General features: G+C 37.8%; 1 protein-coding gene across 2 annotated transcripts in view; it reads right to left on the bottom strand.

Moving 5' to 3' along the window:
* ift81 (intraflagellar transport 81 homolog) overlaps positions 1–15,925 on the bottom strand; it is a 112,201-nt gene that overhangs the window by 43,008 nt on the left and 53,268 nt on the right. For both annotated transcript variants that reach the window (XM_068005823.1, XM_068005822.1), the window contains exons 12-18: positions 12,684–12,833; positions 10,061–10,189; positions 5,452–5,541; positions 4,897–4,983; positions 2,477–2,548; positions 2,304–2,389; positions 206–251 (exon numbers count right to left, since the gene is read on the bottom strand). In XM_068005823.1, coding sequence (XP_067861924.1) covers positions 206–251; positions 2,304–2,389; positions 2,477–2,548; positions 4,897–4,983; positions 5,452–5,541; positions 10,061–10,189; positions 12,684–12,833 — 660 coding nt within the window. The remainder of the gene's footprint in view (positions 1–205; positions 252–2,303; positions 2,390–2,476; positions 2,549–4,896; positions 4,984–5,451; positions 5,542–10,060; positions 10,190–12,683; positions 12,834–15,925) is intronic.

The raw sequence follows: 15,925 nt of genomic DNA, 5'->3' as shown, positions 1-15,925 counted from the left end.
AACTGCTGATGTTGCCTCTTCTCAAGAGATTAGTTACCGATGACAACAGCTACAAAGTTTTCTTTCTGGTATCGCTGTGCCAGAACTTCTGGACAGCTGGCAGTATCCTTCATTGTCTGCCAGAAGGCCATGAGTTAGCTAATATAGACTTTCACAAAGTACAATATCACTCCTTACATGGCCTATTACGCAGAAAGTGACTCACCTTTCCCAGATTTTCTTGCTCAAGGATATTTCGATTGTATTGCTCCCTAAAAGATATAAAAGAATTACTGAATTAATACCCATTGTATTGTTTTTGCTAATTACTCGACTGGAACTGCAACTGCAAACAGTTGCATAATAACACTGTAATATAGGGTCAGTAATTTGTAGAATAGCTGAGTATCAGACCTACATTGGCTAGACAATTACTATTGCAGATATAGACTTGACTATTCCAATGCTCTCCTGGCCTGCCTCCCATCTTCCACCCTCCATAGACTTGAGCTCATCCAAAACTCTGCTGCCCATATCCTAATTCGCACTAAATCCCGTTTACCCATCACCCCTGTGCTTGCTGACCTACACTGGCTTCCGGTTTGGGAACGCCTCGATTTTAAAATTCTCATCCTAGTTTTCAACTCCCTCCATGGCCTCGCCCCTCCCTATCTCTATAATCTCCTCCAGCCCTACAGCCCTCCGAGATCTCTGCACTCCTCCAATTCGTGCTTCTTGCATCCCCGATTTTAATCGCTTCACCACTGACGACCGTGCCTTCAGCTGCCTCAGCCCTAAGCTCCAGAATTCCCAATCTAAACCTCTCCGCCTCTCTACCGCTCTCTCCTTCTTTAAACCTACCTCTTTGACCAAGCTTTTGGTCACCTGTCCTAATATCTCTTGTGGCTCAGTGTCAAATTTTGTTTAATAATGCTCCTGTGAAGCACTTTGGGATGTTTTGCTACGTTAAGGGTGCTGTTGTTGTATTGCAAGGTCATTTTTTTCTCAAGTCTGCAAAACAATTTCAATGCAGGATGACTTATTGAGAGATTCAAAGCGCACCGTATAATTCAAATTGTTTACATTGACAGATGCTTCCTTCTTTTTGAAACTGTGAGAAGCAATTTAGTTATTTTGGAAGCTAAAATTTTTTTGAAAGATATGCCCTGGAGAACTATCTTTTCAAATAAACAACCATATTAACAAGCATTTTTAAATGAAGTACAGATCTGTCATTTGGGGTCATTACTTGTCATAGCCTCACAAGAAGGAACCTTTATACACTACTCATTTAATATATGTATTTTTACTACAGTCAGCAAAGGATGATCCCTTATTTTTGGGAAGTTATCTTTCTCCTGCCTTTCATAGTTCCTCTCCTCCAACATACACATACCTTGCACCCTATTCTCACCCATTCCCAGACCTTTATTCAAAAAAATTTTTTTAAAAAGGAGTCAGTTGATTCTTCCAATTTTTCCTCTAACAGAGAAATTATTTCCCTCCACAGCATATTATGAATTCACAATGTGGAGAATCACTGGGAGAACAGGTGCTCTATCACCGTGTGGTACAATGTGTTAATCTAATGCCAGTAAGTTGCCAAAAGGAAAATGCCTTTAATGTAAATTAAATCCATTTTTGACCAAAGTCATTATAAAGCAAGGATAAGATGGGAAAATCTAGTTATCAAGCCAGTTTCACAAAGCGCTGAGGTCTTGTCATAAACTGCAAGATACATGCAATACCAAAACTTAAAAGAGGCATCCTTCACGAAAGCTCCAGCTGGAGTACCACAAGATTTGATAACCAGCAATAGAAATTTTACCAACTGATACAGAAACAATGTTACAGTTTCTATTAATTAATGGATCTCCATGGCATTCCTAATGGTGAGTTGGTGCAGAGGCTAAGTTGAAGAGCAGGTAAAAGATTTCAGTGAGGAAGTCGCCAGGAAGTTTGGGAGAGTGAGGTAGACAATAAGGATTTTAAACAAAAGGTGGAAAGGTGAGGTGCTCAAACAAGCAAAAAGTGGCAGAGCAGTAAGAGGACAGGTTGAGATGGGACCTAGAGATGACAGACGTGCTACTGCAATCCATGGTGGCTTGGGTAGGGAATGCAATGGATGTGTAGCTGGCAGGGCAGCTTCATAAGGGAGAATTCATCAACATTGAGCCAAGTTTTGATCAGTGAATAAAAATAAAACTGACTCATGGCTCAACAGTCATAACATGGATATCCACAAAAAAACAGCTCAAAAAATTTAAAGATATATATATATATATATATATATATATATATATATAAAAAAAGCTAAAATTTACCTTATGGCTTTTCTTCTTTCCTGTGGATCTGCAGAAACATATAGTTTCATTTCATCAGCAGCTCGCTGTATCTGCCTTTCAGTAATCTGTTCAAGAGAAGACAATTTATCCACCTGCCAAGTTTTTTTTCAGAACTACTAAAATCAATGTTATTTTATGGGAATTTTTTGTACCCTTTTCAAACAGTTGATGTAATGGTATCTAGTTTCCTCTTGTCCACATTCTTCTCTGAGTCCTTGGACTTCCTGCAAAAGTTTCCAATTTGATAATCACTTTACAGGGTAGAAAATTCATCATATATCCCACTTTTTTTTAATAATGTAAGAAAGGGAACTTAATTAATATTACATATAATTACATGCAATTTTAACTGAATGTATTTTTGAGCACAATTCACCATCATTAAACAATACTTTTTAAAAATCAAGTATTAATTTTTTCTGAACAGAATTTATAATTTTCACAATGAAGCACACAATTTCTTTTATTTTCACACACAATTTCTTTTATAACAAAAAATTATAACAAACTTTTCACTAATCCTACTGAAAGCTGCATTACAGTCTTTAACAGCTGAAAATTTGATAAGCTGATCCCTTAATAAGAACTACTTTACTGGTTTATAACTCAAAGTCAACTTTACTTTTTTCAGCCTCATCTTTAAAAGGAAGAAAAATCTGGGGGATGCTTTCTGTTCAAAGATGCCCCCCAAACCCCAAAAATCTTGGTCTGGTATGAAGTATCTTTGATATTGTAATTAATCGATGGAAAATTTATTAGCTGAATAGGCAGCAGTATCAATTTGGTAGTAATTCTTTTTGCTGTATCTGCTGGCCCCAAGCCATCTTAAGATGCTGGTTCTCACTAAAGTGAACTAAGCCAGTTCTGGATGTGTCGGGCCATGTTCATAAGACATGCCACCAAAATGTCTGAGGGGGGAGTGAGGCTGGAAATGATGGCTCTCTGTGAGGCTACAAAATTTAATGTATACCAGGTAACATACATTTAATGGTTATTTTGTTAAGAAGAGTATTGTAAACCAATATTTAGGGTACCTTAATCTTTCCTCTTTAAGATTAAGGCACACTCAATAGATTTAAACATAAATATGATCAAAGTACTGCACAATACTTTAAAATAGAGTCACAAAGATTATTGTAGTATACGAGATACCCGAATTTCCTGAATCACATGTAGGCAGAAATTAACCTCAGTTTCTGCGCCGATATTGCTAACCTGAACTAAGGCCAAAATTTCTGGCAGAGCTCATTTACCTACACCGGAACCAAAAAAAACTGCCACAAAGCAAGCGCAAATGCAGCACCAATAGGGGTAATAGCAAGTGGGCTGCTGTCTTCTGCCATGGGCCTCAATCTCAGGGCCTCTTGCCTCTGCTGCTTCTCTTCCATTATAATGCAGAACAGTCTGAACACGTTGGGGTGGGGGTCCAAAAAATTTAGGGTGCACTGAAACTGACATCATTTTGGTTAAGTACAAGGCAGGTCTCAATAAGAATTTTTTTTTAAAATCACTAAGAAAATTCCTATCAAGCTCCAGAAATCTCTGTTATGCTGATATCAGGCAACTTTGGGCTGCACTGTGCCTAAATGTTTGGGTGTAAATCTACGGCAGTACATTATTCGCGTAAATCCAGGAAACTTGTGAGTTAGCCTTTTGCGTGGGGGTGAAGTAATGTACATGAGTAGCAGAGGGTATTGGCGGACGTATCTCATAAGTGGTGCAAACGATTGAGGAAATTCACATAAAGCAATGTTTCTATCTGTGCAAATCCACACAGAACCATTCGATTGAATGGGTAACAATCTGAAAATACTGCTTCAAAAACAACTTAATTTACAAGTATAATAATAATATAGATCCATGCTATCCCTATTGTCAAATTGGATCAAACATTCAGAAACTAATAATTTAACACGAAAAGTAGAGACTTTAATCCATTATATGGATGTAACAGAGCTAACTTCCACATAACAGCAGCTCAATAATCATTTGGAACTCCTTCAAATAAATGGATGAAGGATTATTTTATTATATCTTCAAATCAGCACTGAGACATACTAAGCAGAAGGTCCCAGGTTCAATTCCCAGTTTGCACTGAGTTAGCTAGGAGAGCAATTGGGATGCAACATTGCCTCCAGGCAAGAATCAGCCATAGTTCCCGGGCGAGGCACTGGAGGGCTATTGCCTGTAGACCTTTACACCAGCAAGAATCCCTTCCTCAAATCTGGTTACTTCTGCATTCTATAATAGCATTGCAATGAGGTATGCAGCAGCATACATGGGGTAATACGGAATGTCACATCAAAAAAATCAAGTCCCTCCGTTTGCATTCTTTAGCAACCTGCATACAACTATCTCCATATGCATGATTAGTGAACAGAATTTTAAAGTGGAATATCACATAATAATGAAAACATACATTGTGTGCTGCAATATTGATTCCACCTGAGATTTATTTGTTATTTTTGTATTCAAAAAATTTCCAAAATGTAATTAAACTGCGCAAAACGTTTAAAATGTTGCAGTCAGCAGTAGCAATTGCATTTATAGGATGCGCATGACCTTTTCCTACCTGTTCAAGCTTAGATCGATTGCTTTCCAAGCCTGCTGCACAGCTGTCATAGAGTGCCTTTTTTTCATCGTACTCTTGAGTTAATTCCTAATATGAAAAGGCAAAATGTCATGTAAATGAAACTGTGAGCTAGCAGCATGCAACACTAAAGAAATGTGTGTCCTTGTCAATCACAGGTCAAGACCTTGTATTCTCAAATACATTTACACTTACAAGCTCATGTAAACCAAACAGGTGGCTTTACACCCTTGCATGTGGAACAAAATTGCAATACTACATACTTAGGGTCTAACAGTTGACCTGCCATTGAATGCCAATAATATGTGAGCTTCGTGTTTGGTTAAGGCCGATTATTCCCCAGATAATACTGCTTCAAACACTTCCTTGTACATCAATAGCCATTTTGTGACTGATGCGCAGACTACAATTTGTCTGCCAAATGACACAATGGAATTTGGTGCACCAATTTAATGTTTTGATTTTGCAGTCAACTGGCAAACAGAAGGACAAGAAGCAACATATTTCAGCATTACCCGCTTTATTACCACCACCCACCTGGCACTTCTGTCGCAATGGTCGTAGTTCTTTGATGACTGGAGCCAGGGCAGACTTCTTTTCAGCAATAAGGGTATTAAGTTTCTTTATCTGTAGAAATGTTTTCAACAAAAAAATAAGAAGTACCCATTCAAACTCTGTGCATTTACCTCTTCTTTACAACTTACAGCACTTCTTTTTCAATTACTCCAAGTCTCTCTTATTCTACAATCTGAAAACTGCTATACAAAGTTAACTTGTACATATTGAAAGTTCACCAATTTTTTTCTTTTTTTTTGTGAATTTTTGTATCCCAGATACACATCTTGTTTATATGGAATCTAAACTGGAGAAAAAATATAGAAAATAGATCAGCAATGTAGCATGCAGTTGTAAATGGTGTGATATAGGTGACCATATCCAAGTCAATGCATGCCTATTTGCCTGCTCTTCTCACGAAAGGAATACGTGAAGAGGTGGCGGGGATAATTAGTTGGCACCCTCCCCCTTCATCTCTCAGACCCAGCTCGGAATTCCAGCTGAAACTAATGAATTGAAAGTCTACTCTCTCTATTGATCTCCAAGAGTCCTTTGTTGAAATGAGTTTGGACCAACTCAAAGCAGTTCTGCATGGGCCATTAGCTCAAAGCCACCCATAACTGGATACAGATTAGCAATTTCATCCAGAGGGGTCATATGGATAACTGGTGCGTGGAATTGAAAAAATCTGAACTGGTACGGTACGTTCTAAAATTGGGGTTAAAGTAGTTTTGCAGAGTAACTGCAAATTTGCTCCTCATTTGGTTTCATTATTCCTGACCAGGCACAGCTTGATGCTGAAACTGCAGGATAAATGTTGAAAATGTGTTCCATTCCCCAGTGCTGACATCCTTCACCTTGCCAAACACAAAGAGTTGAATTTTTAAAATAGCACCAGGCACTGATGTAACTGCTAAACAGCTCTCATACTTGATTTTCGCACTTACAAATTAACTCTAAAAAGCAAATTGACAACATTGGAAATTGAATTTTTTAAAAAATAGATTTTAACTCTTTTTTTAAAATTAAAGCAGACAGTCCATTGTGTATAACAGAAGAAGAAAAAGAGGGTAAGAAATAAACTAAAGATAAAAGAGACAGAAGACAGACAAGACCAATGTACAGACGAAAGCCAGAAATATAACAAATACAAGAGTGCACAGACACAAGATGAAAATTCACAAGACAAAGAAGTAAAATGAAAGACAAAAGAAACAAGGCACTTTTAAGGCAAGCATATTTTTAGCTAGGAGTTAGAATTTTTATTTTATAGTGAACTAACAAAAGGGCACATCACTCAGAGCTACCAGCCTCACTTGTGTTGTCATATGTAGTCACCAGGCAGAGACTGGTGACCACATATTACAAATAAGAAGTGAAAAACTGAGCAAGAATCCTCCTCAGGCTGCTCTTGTCCACCTCCTTGTGGCCAGTTTCAGAGTTCGGTTGCCAATGTTCTGAGAGCAAGTTGCCCAACTGCCTTCTCTTGGTTGCAGATGTGCCCTAGCGATCACAAAAGGGAAGAAAAATACCTTTGAGAGAAAAGAGGCCTCACCCTAATTTAAAAGAAAAACATTTTAAGGGATCATGGTATTAGATTTAAAGGGCACATGCTTCTAAGAAAGAAATACAGTACCAGTGTGACATCTACATTTGTAGTGCTATTACTACATTTAAGCAATGAATCTGTGATTTAAGTTAATGCACACAACAACCGCTCTACTTTATCAAGAATGTGTTTGGAAACCTAACTAGTTCTGATTTGTACTGATTGGCCTCTACAGTAATGTAACGCCTTTTGTTGGGTTCACATTAAATGTTGAATTTTCAATTAACAAAGTAGTTTTTTAATTAATTGTGCAATAGCAATAGAGGTGCAAGGGAAATACGTGCAATCGATTTTTTAAAAATCAGAATGCAATACGTCATGCCTGACTGCACTTTTCCTGAAGGTGTCGCTGTGAGTGTCTCATGTTAGGAAAAAAGAATGCTGTATGCTGATTCTAATGTGTTAACACGTAAACTAGCATGAACTGTTCTACAGGAATAGTAATTGCAACATTCTTCACTCAACTTCATTCGCTCGCATTTAAATTTCTACAACTTTAAAGTTCCATTGTTTGTTTTAAATGCAATCATCTAAAACAAACAATGGAACTTTGAAATCGTAGAAATTTAAATGCGAACGAATGAAGTTGAGTGAAGAATGTGGCAATCACTATTCCTGTAGAACAGTTCATGCTAGTTTATGTGTTAACACATTAGAATCAGCATACAGCATTCTTTTTTCCTAACATGGTCTGAATAAATTACTGAAGGATGGGCAACTGAATTCAATAATGACCACTTGAACAAGATGCCTGGTGACTGTGGAAATGTACCCTTGTGAGGAATAACATCCTATAGGAAGGGTGGGAAGAAAATTGACAAGAAACAAAAATTAAACTTGTGTAACATCCTCTGGGAAGTTTTAGATCCCAGAGGTCATACATCTATATGACTGATGATAGCAAAAATTAATTCCATTTGTTTGCTCCAGAATTCAATGATTATAGTTAACAAATACTCTTGAGATATAAAAGTGATTTCACACAATCATATAAATCACACTGATATAAAATTGTTTAATTTTAAATTAGCTCAGTTCTTACACAGTTTATTTTTAATACAACTTCAACTTCTCTTAAATACATTTCAGATAGAGATCAGCCAAGTGCAGTTTCTGCTCTCAGCACAAACACCAATGTAAGTCAGACTCAGCACTTTTACCAGAGCACTGACCTTCTTCAGCAAACCTTGGGGTCATTTCCTCTGCAGTGAAATAATGAATGGGAGAGTGCTGTCCAAAGTCCAATCCCTTCTCAATGAATTCCACTCCCTATTCATTTCACTGGTGCTGAACTTCACATTGTTACGTCAGGAGAAATTTTACAAAACAAAAAACCTGTTCTTGGGCCACTGGCCTGTAGTTTTAAAAGGCAAACAATTTATATTTAATACACAGTAAGTTTTTAGTATCCAGTTTATTGGACAAACTACTTTTGATTATTTCATGTCTACTGCTTAAAAAAAAGTTTGAGAGTTGATGTTTTCCAGAGATCGGCCGGTCGCTACCACCAGTGATAAATTGTTATAATGAAAATTCAATTATATTCGGAGATATTATTGGACAAGGTAGACCAAACCCTCTAGGCACTTCCTCCTCATTCTCACCAAAAAAATGTTCCATCAGGTGCTAAGAATCACTGTTTGCAAAATTGCTCATAGCATGCATTGAAACTGATAAGTTTTATATATGCTCCTTTAAATGTGTATTAGAACCCTTATTTTTCTATGTGAATATTCAAATGTGAAATAGTATATAGGTGTTTAAAATCATTAAATTTGGAACATTTTTAGTGACATTTTGAAAACAACTCAGAGAGATTTGTTAGCTCTGCCTCCAAAGACCTCCTTCACACCAAGAAAAGTCCACCACAAAGGAGAAAACAGAATTTGGTTCTGTCTCTGATAGGCATTAAAATAAAACTGGATTTTTAGACCATTCCAAAGATAAATAACAGCTGCATATATATAGTGCCTTATCATGTCAAAATATCTCAAAGCACTTCACACAACAAATTACTTTTGAACTATGATTGTTATGTAGGAAAACTGTACTGTGAATAGGACAGGTTCATAGTGTGAACATTTTCTTTCCCATCCCAACATCAAATGGTAAATATATTTTATTTGTTATTACAAATCTTCTGAACATTAGGCTTTCTTGACTTTCAATGGTCCTGATGATCTGTAGAAACTCAGTCTGAATTTTTCAAAAATCAGGCCATCCAGAGGGGTAGGTTCTTTGTGATAAATTTAAAACTGAGGCTATGGGGGTGGAGGTATCCGAGAACCACTGTTATCGTGGGCAGTATAAAGCAATTAAAATGAAACATTTTTTCATGGTGAACCTGGAGATCTGAGAAATATAGTAATTTTCCTTACCACGATGTTGAAAGACTATGGAGCAACAAGACACAGCTTTCATAGTAATCAGGGACACTGAATATTGTATTAATATAATCCATGGAGTTTGTCCAATCAGGGATTGCTAGCACCCGTTTAGTGCTTTGCAGAGTTATTGGGGAGAGTGTAGAAGGACAGAGTGCTGAATAAGAAAATGCCACAGAAATGCAGCACGAGTCACACTTTATAATGTAGTCTGGGCAAAAATAAAACAATGTCATCTAGTAATATCTTTGAACAAAAGGAAAGAAATTTTATGTAGACTCCAAAGTGTTAATGAGCAAGAATGACATGAGGATATTTTGGCTGGTAATTTTTCTTTACGCAAAGTAGTTTCTACAAATCAATTTTGACTAGATGAATAAATTCTTGGGAGGATGGGAGAAAGTCTGTCTTTATTCACAATGAATTGATTTAATAGGGTAATAACTAACAATATTATTATGTACTGGGCAAAAAGTGGAAAGAGGTACACTTTACCATTATTATAATTATTCTTCAATTTTTTCACAAATTGTAATAAAGCCCTTAATAAATATGCAATTACTGAATGAATTTTATGTTTCATAAAAAGATGGATCACCATTTCAGACATCTCATCAAGTGTTCGTCCCTTCGCTTCATCCAACTCGCTCTTCAATGCAGATACTCTCTCCAGCTCCTCTTGAGTGTCACTGAAACCTGTAATACCATGCTTAGCTTCGACCGCTTGCTGTGAACACACACAGTTTGACAAAATTATGAAATGACCAGGTATATAAGGAACCCAGCTGACCATTTATATCATAAACAGTTATAACATAAGTGTCATCAGTTCAAGCTCAGGACCGTGGACATTTATTTATAGGGTATTGAAAATTCCAAACAATTTGACGTTGTTGGCATACACAGCATCTAGAATGAATCATATTCGGGTGGATGCGGTAAGGATGTTCCCAAGGATGGATGAAACTAGAACTAGGGGGCATAATCTTAGAATAAGGGGCTGCTCTTTCAAAACTGAGATGAGGAGAAACTTCTTCACTCAGAGGGTAGTAGGTCTGTGGAATTTACTGCCCCAGGAAGCTGTGGAAGCTACATCATTAAATAAATTTAAAACAGAAATCGACAGTTTCCTAGAAGTAAAGGGAATTAGGGGTTACGGGGAGCGGGCAGGAAATTGGACATGAATTTAGATTTGAGGTTAGGATCAGATCAGCCATGATCTTATTGAATGGCGGAGCAGGCTCGAGGGGCCGATTGGCCTACTCCTGCTCCTATTTCTTATGTTCTTATGTTCAATCCAGTTGAAATGTTATAACCTCTATTGGCAAGTGAACAGACTTTGAAATTTTGCTTAAAATACATCTTAGAATACATCTGAGAGGCAGCCTATTTGTGTCGTGTGGGAGAGACTAGGTCTGATTACCAGCTTCAGCCTATATCTGTATTCAGCATCCCCCTGTGGGATTTCTTTACTGAGCCTGATAACCCAGCAAATGTAGTGAAGGTGGATAACTGACAGGGAAAAGAAAAATTGACAGGGACTCCATATCCACTCTTCTGCCAACTGGGTACAAAGTAGCATTAGTGGATGACATGAAGTCCAATATATTCATTTGTCCTCTCTTCAAACAACAACTTGCATTTATATAGTGCCCTTAATATAGAAAAAAGTCCCAAGGCGCTTCACAGGAGCGATTATCAAACAAAATTTGACACCGAGCCACTTAAGGAGATATTAGGATAGGTGACCAAAAGCTTGGTCAAAGGGGTAGGTTTCAAGGAGCGTCTTAAAGGATGAGAGAGAGAGGTAGAGAGGCGGAGAGGTTTAAGGGGGGAATTCCAGAGCTTAGGGCCTAGGCAGCTGAAGGCCAATGGTGGAACAATTAAAATCGGGGATGCACAAGAGGCAAGAATTGAAGGAGCGCAGAGATCTCAGAGGGTTGTAGAGCTGGAGGAGGTTATAGAGATAGGGAGGGGTGAGGCCATGGAGAGATTTGAAAACAAGGATGAGAATTTTAAAATTGAGGCGTTCCCGGACCGGGAGCTAATGTAGGTCAGCGAGCATAGGGGTGATGGGTGAACCCAGGCTTTAATAGACTTATTGATGAAATATTTGTATATGGATGAGGCAATAGCCCAGAATTTTCTGTACACTTGCGTGATTGTAGTGGCGCATCTATGACGTTAGGTTCATTTTCCAGTGCAAAAGCCCCAGGAAATCATGGCGTGAGTGAATTACGACATTATGCACATCAATATTGGGATCGTTTTATTTCTGTCTTTCTGTCCACAATTTCCTGGGACTTCCGCGCCACTCTGCTAATACCCTAGTGGAAACCAAAATTGATCATAGCTCCGCCATCCTGATCAGCGAATGTCAACAACTGCGCATTACTGGTTGTGAGGAGTTACTGAGCTTGACTGTTTAAGGGAGATGCATTAATGCTAACTTGGGTTGGTTCAATTATCAAGTCATTTCAATTCTACATATTTTAGGATTTTCAAAAAAAATTATATAAGAGTACAGAACTGGAGATAACTGTAACAAGGACAGATATTTTACAAATATGTATTACCCTGGTGCTCCCTAAGAGAACAGAACAACCTAATGAATTTGTAGCAAACCAGTTTCCAGCAACATTTTTTTTAGCAAGTGATGATTAACCCTGTTTTAACTTTTGCATACAAAGAGCACAGTTGCAAAGGCAAAAGAAGTGGTGTGTAAAATTTTGCTGCTGGAATTTATGCTCATGTTTTGAATATTGAGTTGTATTAAGTCCACTCTCTCACAGTTGTTCAAAGACAGATCTTCCAATGTTATTGGTAGTCATGTATTTTTTTAAATCAGTAGAAAGACAGAAATAAAATGATGCCAATATTAATTCTTTGTAACATCTTAAATTTTAAAAGGTGCACAGTATTGTGCTATCCAATTTAAATCTCTATATAAGCATAATGAAATGAATATGGACAAAATTATATACTCAACTACCTGAAAAACATTCTACATGCTCAAAGATAAAAACTGTGAAATGTCAGCTGATATCAACGTGCGCTTTTCTAGGTAATCAGTACAGTGTTAACTAAAGTCATGGGAACTTGCAGGGTCGATTGAAATGGTTTCATGGAAAGTTGTGTCATTTCACATTAATTATTGTTTGTGTCTTAGAATGGTCCTGAGTTGCACAGCGAGTGTATTGAAAGCAAGGTGCTCATGTTACCAGCTGTTGCTGTATGGCCTCATGCCGCTGTTTTAGAATTTCTTCTGTCCTCTGCAGGACACCGTACTCTGCTCTCAGCTCTGCCAGTTCTTGGCGTTTTTTCTTATACACTGTACTCTTACTACGAAGCTTGCTGACATAGCGTTTGAACTAGAAATAATGGAAATTAAAGGGCAATAGGTTAACATAGTCAGTGCTAAAAATAAATTTGGAAGCCTAATGTCTCCAAGCACAACAAATACTGAAATGAAAGATGTTATTAGTTTCAGAACTGACACCAATCTCAATATCTATAGAACAAAAGACAGACTGGCAATGCTAAACCCACAGAGTCTCATTTTCTTCGACAACAGGACATATTCTATAAAAAGAGTCCTGGGCAAGAAGCCAAAAATAGTCCAGCCACTGCTGTGCAGAAGTGTCAAATGCAGAGCTTCCTCCCCCCATCACATTCGTGTCTCATACACTGAAATGTTCAAACATCTTTAACATAATTAAATAACTCATACGTAAGTTACTTTGTGTACTCTAAGTATAAAGCATGAAACCTACACGATCTTTTATAACCAAGTTCATTGGATGGGTCAAGGATAAGCCAAATAAACAGTAAGATTTTCTACAAATCTTTGTTAGTTGTCCAAAATTCATAGTGTACTTATTTGCATGTAAGTATATTCAGCAATCATTTATAATGCAAAAGGTAATTTCCATACTATATCATTAAAACAGACTGAAAGGTTTTTCATGCAATTTCCGGTTGATTTGTTTGTCACTGAAATATTAATTCAAGAAAGGAATATTTTGTTCTGAAAGCTTTCACTTATAAATAAACCTTACAGCACATTTTCCATAGTTACAGGATGCAAGAAGTCAAATAAAGGTAATTTATCTAAGGACCAATTATATTATATAGGTCAACAACTTACAGATTCAGTTTATTTATACAGTTGTGGAATGATTGTAAAATGTAAATTTATGAACTTTACGATCTGTGTTCCTAAAGATCAGAGTACTTTCTAAATGGTGAAAAGCTCAAAACACCAAGTCCAAAGAGACTTAGGGGGTCCATGTACATAGATCAGTAAAATGCCATGGACAGGTACAGAAAATAATCAAAAAGGCTAATTGAATGCCAGCCTTTATATCTAGAGGTCTAAAATACAAGGGGGTAGAAGTTATGCTACAGTTATACAAAGCCCTGGTTAGACCACACCTGGAGTACTGTGTTCAGTTCTGGGCACCGCACCTTAGGAAGGATATATTGGCCTTGGAGGGAATGCAGCATAGATTTACTAGAACGATACCTGGACTCCAAGGGCTAAATTACAAGGAGAGATTACACAAACCAGGGTTGTAGTCCCTGGAATTTAGAAGATTAAGGGTTGATTTGATCGCAGTTTTCAAGATATTAAGGGGAACTTATGGGGTAGATAGAGAGAATCTGTTTCTGCTGGTTGGGGAGTCTAGGACTAGGGGACATAGCCTAAATGTTAGAGCCAGGACTTTCAGGAGTGAAGTTAAGAAACACTTTTACACGCAAAGGGTGGTAGAAGTTTGGAACTCTCTTCCACAAACGGCAGTTAGTGCGAGCTCAACTGTTAATTTTAAATCTGAGATTGATAGATTTTTGTTAAGCAAAGGTATTAAGGGACGTGGGACTAAGGCAGGTAAATGGAGTTAGGTCACAGATCAGACCTTACCTCACTGAATGACAGAACAGGCTCGAGGGGCTAAATGGCCTACTCCTGTTCCTGTGTGATGGGCTCAATTGTACATCATTCACTAATCTGGGATACCAAAGCAGTTTTCTTTTTCTCATCTGGAAGCTGTCCAAAGTACATTTATTTTGAGACCAAGTTATGGTTTGACCGCTCTTGTGGTGAATTATGCTATTTAATCCTAAATGCAATGGAAAATTTCTAACACCCAGTATCAATTGGGTGATCTGTGAATGAATATTTCACTGTCCAAAATTTAAATTGTGTAAGGGTTAGAAGTGAGCATAAGGCAAATAGTCCTTTTGAAGCATTTCTATATGGAGCCTTTTATAATTTAGACTTCCTCCCAACGCTTTGAACTTGTGTTCACAGAGAAAGGCAGTTTCCATAAACAGCCCGAGTCTCCCAAAAACCTAAACCTGTGCTCTTTTGTATGTCATAAATGGGAGAGCATCACAGGACTAACAAATTGCACTTCAATTACAGTATAACACTTCACAGACTATGTGGGATGCCCAACACACTCTTCTGTCTACTCAAAAAGGCGGTAAATACCTATTATCCAATTGTTACATTCAGGCTACAACTAATAGTGTTCAATTCTGGGCACCATACTTTATGTTGCTGGCCTCCGGCAGTCCCTTTAAGGACAGCTGGCTAGGCCACAGAAAAAAATGGAAAAACTGAAAAGTAATGGTGTAGGTGAATATAATTAATTGATTAAAGCAAAATAAAATCTCTGCACTTTCTTGGTATTTTTAATTCTTACCTATACCTTTACTTCTTAAAAATATCCCACTGAAGCTAATGCCAGAATCATTTGCCATACTTGGATAATTTAACGCCTAGGGTAAAGTCTCCTTAGATCTGAAACAAACTGGCAACCCTTCAGTGGCAGTAACACATGGAATATACTTTTAGGCATCATGCCTGGGATTGCTTTCAAACTCTTTTGGTGCTTTTTGAAGCCTTTAGGCTGGTTTAAACTTGCTCAATGAGTCCTTTCCCCAGGATTAGTTGGTCCAAAAGCTTTGTTGACACTTTGATGCTTTAATCTGTCACAGACTGAACCAGGCTATCCGCAATCTCGTCTATTTCTGCCTCTGTAACATCGCTTCAGCCTAACTGCTGCTGAACCCTAACCCATACCTTTGTCACATCCAGACTCAACTATTCCAATGTGCTCCTGGTCAGCATCCCATCCTCCACCCTCTGTAAACTTCAGCTCATCCAAAATACTGCTGCCCATATCCTGTCTGATTCACCTAGCTATAATGGCTCCAATTTAAAATTCTCATTGTGTTTAAATCCATTCATGGTTTTTCCCCTCCCTATCGCTGTAACCTCCTCCAGCCCTACAATTCTCCCCGAATTCTGAGTCCAATTCTGAGCTTTCATGCAATCCCCCTCCTTCCACCCCACCATCAGTGGCTGTGCCTTCAGCCATCTAGGCCCCACACTAATTTCCCGCCTGAGCCCCTCCAATTACCTTTCCTCTTTTATCTAACGTTAAGAGATTTTGAG

Source organism: Heptranchias perlo, chromosome 25, assembly GCF_035084215.1.
Source record: "Heptranchias perlo isolate sHepPer1 chromosome 25, sHepPer1.hap1, whole genome shotgun sequence".
Lineage (NCBI taxonomy): Eukaryota > Metazoa > Chordata > Chondrichthyes > Hexanchiformes > Hexanchidae > Heptranchias > Heptranchias perlo.
This window is presented reverse-complemented; position numbering and strand designations above follow the sequence as displayed.